This window comes from Lupinus angustifolius, chromosome LG07 (assembly GCF_001865875.1).
Source record: "Lupinus angustifolius cultivar Tanjil chromosome LG07, LupAngTanjil_v1.0, whole genome shotgun sequence".
NCBI classification, from domain to species: domain Eukaryota; kingdom Viridiplantae; phylum Streptophyta; class Magnoliopsida; order Fabales; family Fabaceae; genus Lupinus; species Lupinus angustifolius.
In genome coordinates, this window is record NC_032015.1 from 8604153 (window position 1) to 8610837 (window position 6685).

General features: G+C 31.3%; 1 protein-coding gene across 1 annotated transcript; it reads left to right on the top strand.

Moving 5' to 3' along the window:
• On the top strand, positions 3982-6173 carry LOC109352474 (protein DETOXIFICATION 49-like). The gene has a single exon (XM_019594472.1). It carries the CDS (start codon positions 4085-4087, stop codon positions 5642-5644), a length of 1560 nt encoding a protein of 519 aa, XP_019450017.1. The 5' UTR covers positions 3982-4084; the 3' UTR covers positions 5645-6173.

Consider the following 6685-nt stretch of genomic DNA (forward strand, 5'->3'; position numbering starts at 1 on the left):
TAATTAAACTATTGTTTATTTCACATTGTTAATTGCAAACTTTAAAGGAAAAATAAAAATATTTTTACATTATCATTATTTTATTCTTCTCTCATCTAAATTTCATACTCCCAAATAATGGAGATGTTTGTCTTTCTTTCTCATTCTCTTCCTCCTTCTTTCTAACTCTTTAATCTCTCTTTCTTTTTCTCTCAAAATTCTCAAACATACCCTAGGATAAGGAAATACTATTGATTAAACAAAAAAAAAAAACTGACACAAATTACTCAAAAACAAATAAGGGATCCTTCTGTTTCAACTTTCAATCCATATAATAGGAACAAAACTACCACCACATATGAAAGGCCAACCTTTTTTGCAAATACGTTTTCAGCTCAAGGTTAGCATTGCTTTTCCATTATGTGGTCCCGTTGCTTTTCTATCGTCTTGAATCTTGATCAAGATTAGCATTGTTGCGAACAAAATTCAAGGTTCACAACATAAAACAACCCCACTCTTAATATATATTAGCCCAATTGGTCATTTTATCTTGATATAGAAAATGCCTTGCTATCATAGACACCAAATATTTACCATTTTACTCTCTTATATAATATCATCACAATGCTGAGTGATTATACATCTAATGTTTTCACTTTCTTAGGTTTATGTGCACATTTAAATATACCATATATATATATATATATATATATATATTGTGAAACCTGTACAATACTTTTGGTCATTAATGACAATGTATAAATTTTATACAATGTTATTATATCATCTATCATTTATGTTTAATTATTATTGATTCATCAAAAAAGATAATATAAATGAATGATATACTAGTATTGCATATGTATTACACTCTATTAATTTAGGAGGGTATTTATCATCTTTCCACAAAAAATTATGGTATTTTTCAAAGTTTCTGCCTTTAAAACAAGCATTATGCAAACCTATACCACTAAATTGAAAGTAATAATACAAGGATTCCACCAAAAAAATTGAGGAATGAAGTAAGGAATCATCCTTCAATTTATAATAATCTAGAGAAGTAATTGTGGTTGTAGTTATCCTGCTTCTATCATAAATGTGGAGAAATATGATAGATAAAATCACAATTGTGCTTGCAATGAAGACTCTTGCAAAAGAGTGACTATGGGAAAGAAATGATCATACTATATTTTTAGAATTTTAGAAGCCTAGAGAATTAGAGAAATAATGTATAAATTGCAGTTGTGGTACAATATGATGTTAGAAATATGATATAATTGTTTTAGAAAAAATATGAAGTCCAAGTGAGATATTGTTAGAAATTCATAATTTTTAATTAAGGTGAATATCATATATTTAATACAATTATATTGGCTATTTATTTTTTGTTACAAAACGAGTGATCTAATTTCTGACAAGAAATTCATAATTTCTAATTAAGCTGGACATCATATATTTAATAAAATTATATTAACTATTTATTTTCGGTTACAAAATAAGTGATCTAATTTCTGACAACTCATAGAACTTCTAAAATTGATAACTGATATGAGCTTAATAAGTGGATACCCAAACGGTTGACCTATAGAGAATAATAGGAATCCTATAAGTTAATACATAAGGAACAGTTATGGTCCTCAATACACTAGATCATAAATAATTTTCACCTCTCCTCATCAGAGAGAGAACGATTATCCTAAAATGAATTAATGATTTGGTTGAGGAAATCATCATACCAAAATTCTCTCAAAATGTATATCAAATGAGTAGATAAGAAAACATAGATTTATGTATGACTTTGTATCCTTGTTTTATATCATGTGTAAGAATTATGAGATTCAAAATTCTAAAATTGATATTTTACCAATAATCAACAAATATGTAAAATACGATGTTATGTTGCATTTACCATAAACGCAAAACATGACAGATATAATCACAATTGTACTTAAAATATGGTTGTAAAGGCAATCAAATCTTGAACATTGATGTCAGAATGATGTTATGGACCCGTCTTTAATTAAAGCTTGACATCTGCAATCAACCTCCTGCCTTTTTGTAATTTTGTGGAGACAAGCAAGGAGACAATGTTGTTAGAACTCAGGAGGGTTGGTTGGGGTTAATCTCAATGGTTAAGTATAAAACAACAAAGCACAATATAGTGTCTCTAATGCACCCCAAACTACTTAGTTGGAAAACTCATAAGTGACCTTGTCCCAAGCTCGCCCATTTATGAGACAGACAATAGTGGGTTGGCATTAGGCATTAAATTAAATGATTTAAATCCTTAATATGCACAATCATATAAGAGGAGTGAAATATCGACATACGGTATAAAAACTTATATATCATCAATATATTATTTATCATTTATTTATATTACTTATATTATTAAAATAGAATAGTGAATGACACAATGAATATAAAAACTCTTTCACTTTGTTTGAAAGTGTGATTTTGGAGGAGAATATATGACTTTAGAGTTTAGAAAGTTTTCTCTTATTTGGGAGTTGGGTTAAGGAAAGAAGAAAGTTTTGAAAAGTTTCTCAAGCCTTCTAAAACATTTCATGTGTCCATTTTTATAGTTCCCTCGATTTGAGATTTTTCTAGAGACAGTGTAAAAAAATACCTAAATATATTTAGTAAAATTTTATAATTATATATTATTATCTATTTCTCATTGTTAATCATATTTTTAATGGAAAAATAATAAATATTCTTATATTATCATTAATTTACTATCCTCATCTAAATTCATACTCCTAAACATGAGAGAATTGTCTTCTTTTCTCTCCTATTCATGAGAGAATTCATACTCCAATTTCTTTCATTTTCACTCGTAACTTTCAAACATAGTCTTAAACTATCGGTTAATACATCTTTTTCTCATCTAACATTAGTAAATTCTAATGGGCTCTTGGCTTTTGGTTAGCTTACAAAACTGGGTCCTTGAATAAACATCCGAGGACAACTTTGTCTTAATGTAACCCTGTCCCTTAATACTACAGAAACTCCCAGACTCTTGTCCACAGTATATATCACTCATGGGTGGTCCTTTCCCTTCCTGTCTTTTAGTCTCTACGTAAGTTAGAATGCTCTAATCACATTTTGATTGGACTTGAACTTCATAAGAACAATAAATCTAAGAAATTTTTAACTTGTAAATCTTACTCTTACAATTTCAAAGTGGATATTTCACCTCTTCACTATATTAGTTTTTAGGCCGGTCACTGCTGAACGTTTTAGCCCTTCCAAAAGGGAAGAAAACATTTTACTATTTAAGAGAGATCATAATGGTATCTCTTAACTCTATCTCAAAGCAATCAAAATATAGTTTTTTATTTTTAAAATTTATATTTATTCATATTACAATATATGATTGATCCGAGATAGAAAATAAGATAACGTTACAACCAAGGAATCTTTGTCCTTTTACATACACCTATACACTTTAAAAGTCATAGTGAGTTTCATCTCAATTTGTTTAAGCTTCTAAATTTTACTACTTATATTTAATGTGACGTGGTGTACAGTTGTACACCCATTAAAACCTAAGCATAACATTATAAGCAGTATATGTTTATTCCTTAAATTTAATATGCTAGTACGTCATGTGTTACATTTATTATTCCCTTGCTCTATACTCTTACAGAAATGATGTTTTAATTGTTATCATCTTCCTCTTATATCATTTTCAACTTCATCTCCTCATAAATAAGCTTCACTGTTATTTACTTTATCCACAATAAAGAGGATAAATATATAGTTTATAAAGAAATAATTAGTATTATCTATAATTTTGAAAGTGACAGTAATCTAAAAACAAAGTTTCTGCAACAAAAAAAGACACTTATAATAGAATCATGCAAGTATTGACTAATATATATTAATAATAATATCTGTATTAAAAAAAAGTGCCTCCTAGACGGCGTATAGTACTCAATTCAAAACTTATTCTCTCCCAAAAAAGCCCTCTGAAAATTTCTATATAAAACCCCACACACAACCCTTTGCAAATCCCCTCTATCTCATTCCTCAAATCTCTCTGTTTCAAAGTCTCTTCAAACCCAATTTCCCCCCTTTACACATAGACAAAGTAGAAACCATGTATCAATGCAATTTTAGAGACCCAGAGAACCCAAACAACATGCTCATAAAACCATTGATCTCAAAACAAGAACAAAATAAAACCCATCTTTCTGATGCCTTCAAAGAAGTGATATCTATAAACAAAATAGCTCTACCTATGATACTAACTGGTATCCTTCTCTATTGTCGTTCAATGATCTCAATGCTTTTCCTTGGCCACCTTGGAGAACTAGCCTTAGCCGGTGGCTCATTAGCACTTGGCTTTGCAAATATCACTGGCTACTCAATCCTTTCTGGTCTAGCAGTTGGAATGGAACCCATTTGTGGACAAGCTTTTGGTGCAAAAAGGTTTAATCTTTTAGGCCTATGTTTGCAAAGAACCATTCTCTTGCTTCTTTTGACATCTATTCCTATAACTATTCTTTGGTTTTACATGAAGCAAATTCTTCTCTTTTGTGGCCAGGATGAAGCTATAGCCTCACAAGCACAATTGTATCTTTTTTATTCCATTCCTGATCTCATAGCACAATCTCTTTTACACCCTTTAAGGATTTACCTTAGAAGCCAATCCATTACTCTGCCTCTCACCCTTTGTGCCACCTTTTCAATTCTCCTTCACATACCCATAAACTATTTTCTTGTCTCTTATCTCCAACTTGGACTCAAGGGTGTTGCTCTTAGTGGGGTGTGGACAAATTTCAACCTTGTAGCTTCTTTGATTCTATATATAATCTTTTCTGGCACTCATAAGAAAACATGGGGTGGTTTTTCTTATGAGTGTTTCACACAATGGAAGTCTCTTCTCAATTTAGCCATCCCAAGCTGCATTTCTGTGTGCCTTGAATGGTGGTGGTATGAGATCATGATTTTGTTGTGTGGGTATTTGATAAACCCAACCGCAACGGTTGCATCAATGGGCATTTTGATTCAAACCACTTCTTTGCTTTACATTTTCCCATCATCACTAAGCTTTAGTGTTTCCACAAGGGTTGGTAACAAACTAGGTGCACAAAAGCCTTCAAAAGCAAAGCTTTCTGCAATTGTAGGACTCTCCTGCAGCTTCATTTCAGGTCTCTTAGCCCTTGTTTTTGCCGTTATGGTTAGGAACATTTGGGCTAGCATGTTCACAAGGGATAAAGATATTATAAGGCTGACATCTATGGTGTTACCTATAATAGGTCTTTGTGAGCTTGGAAATTGTCCACAAACAACAGGTTGTGGGGTTCTAAGAGGCACAGCAAGGCCTAAAGTTGGTGCTAATATCAACTTGGGTTGCTTTTATCTTGTGGGAATGTCTGTGTCAGTTTGGCTAGCTTTCTTTGCTGGCTATGATTTTCAAGGTTTATGGCTTGGCCTACTTGCTGCTCAGGGTTCATGTGCTGTTACCATGCTGGTAGTTCTGAATCAAACAGATTGGGAAGTTGAGGCTCAAAGAGCAAAGAAACTAACAGAAATTGGTGGTGGTGTTGATGAGAATCAAGAAGAGGTTGTTGATGATGAGAAGAAGCCAACTAAACTTGAAAGCAAGGAAGATTCTTTTCCTTTATTAATTAATTCACATGAAGATGAACAGTGAGTCTGATGGTTACTCTTTAGCGGGTCTAGGTTCGGGTTCAGGCTGTGAATTTTTATGTACCAAAAAAATCTCATTCAGTAAGATAAGCAAAAACCATAAAAAATAGAGAAAGAGACAAGGAGTGTAAGAGACCAAAAATTTCAGGAATTTGTCTTTAGCTGTATAGGGGAGTAGAAGGTAGAGACAGAGGATAACTTTTTTATTTTATGATTTTTATTAGATGACAAGGGTGGGTTGGGAAATTTCCCATAGGGGCATGCATTCTTCACATCTAAGGACTTCTGCTACTTCTGGTGAAATTCAATTGCATTTTGCAGAGTATTGAATGTCATTATGTGAATTATAAAAAAAAGTGGTATCAAGGAGGAGGAAAGAGTAACCATTATTTCTGTAACGTACTCTTTTTTTTATCAGCTTTACACAGAAGAAGAGACACTCATTTCATAATTCCTGTTTCTTACTTATTTGTTTCATTATTTTATCACGTTTTGTCATCTTTTCCTTGTTCATATTCCTTAATAAGAAGCCATTAGAAAAGCTTCAAACAGATTGTACACAACCTTTACTGAATTTGCCTATTCTGTTTTGCAGTTCTATTTGACAAATTATGAGAATAATGGTTAACATATGAAGAACCAAAACTTAAAAAGATTCATCAACTTAATGCAGAATAAAGTATTATTTTTATACTTAGTTTTAAGGATAAAAATATCATTACAAGTATAAATAGAATGATATAATTGTCATTTTATTTTATTCATTCATACCAGAGTCTTAAGAATTTATTATATTGGAATTGACTTATTAATATAAGTATCTTTTATTTATTTATTTATGCATAGCAGCCAGGCTGCCACTTTATTTTGGGCATGAATTACACATTTATGTAATTTATTAATCTTTTTTTGGTAAATGACATTGTTATAACTTTATGGGTCAGTGGATATAAATAATGCATTATCTCACCCACATAAGTTTAAACTAGAAGTAACTAGCTGTCTTTGTTTATGTCTCACTATTCACACTATTGACCTTTCTTGT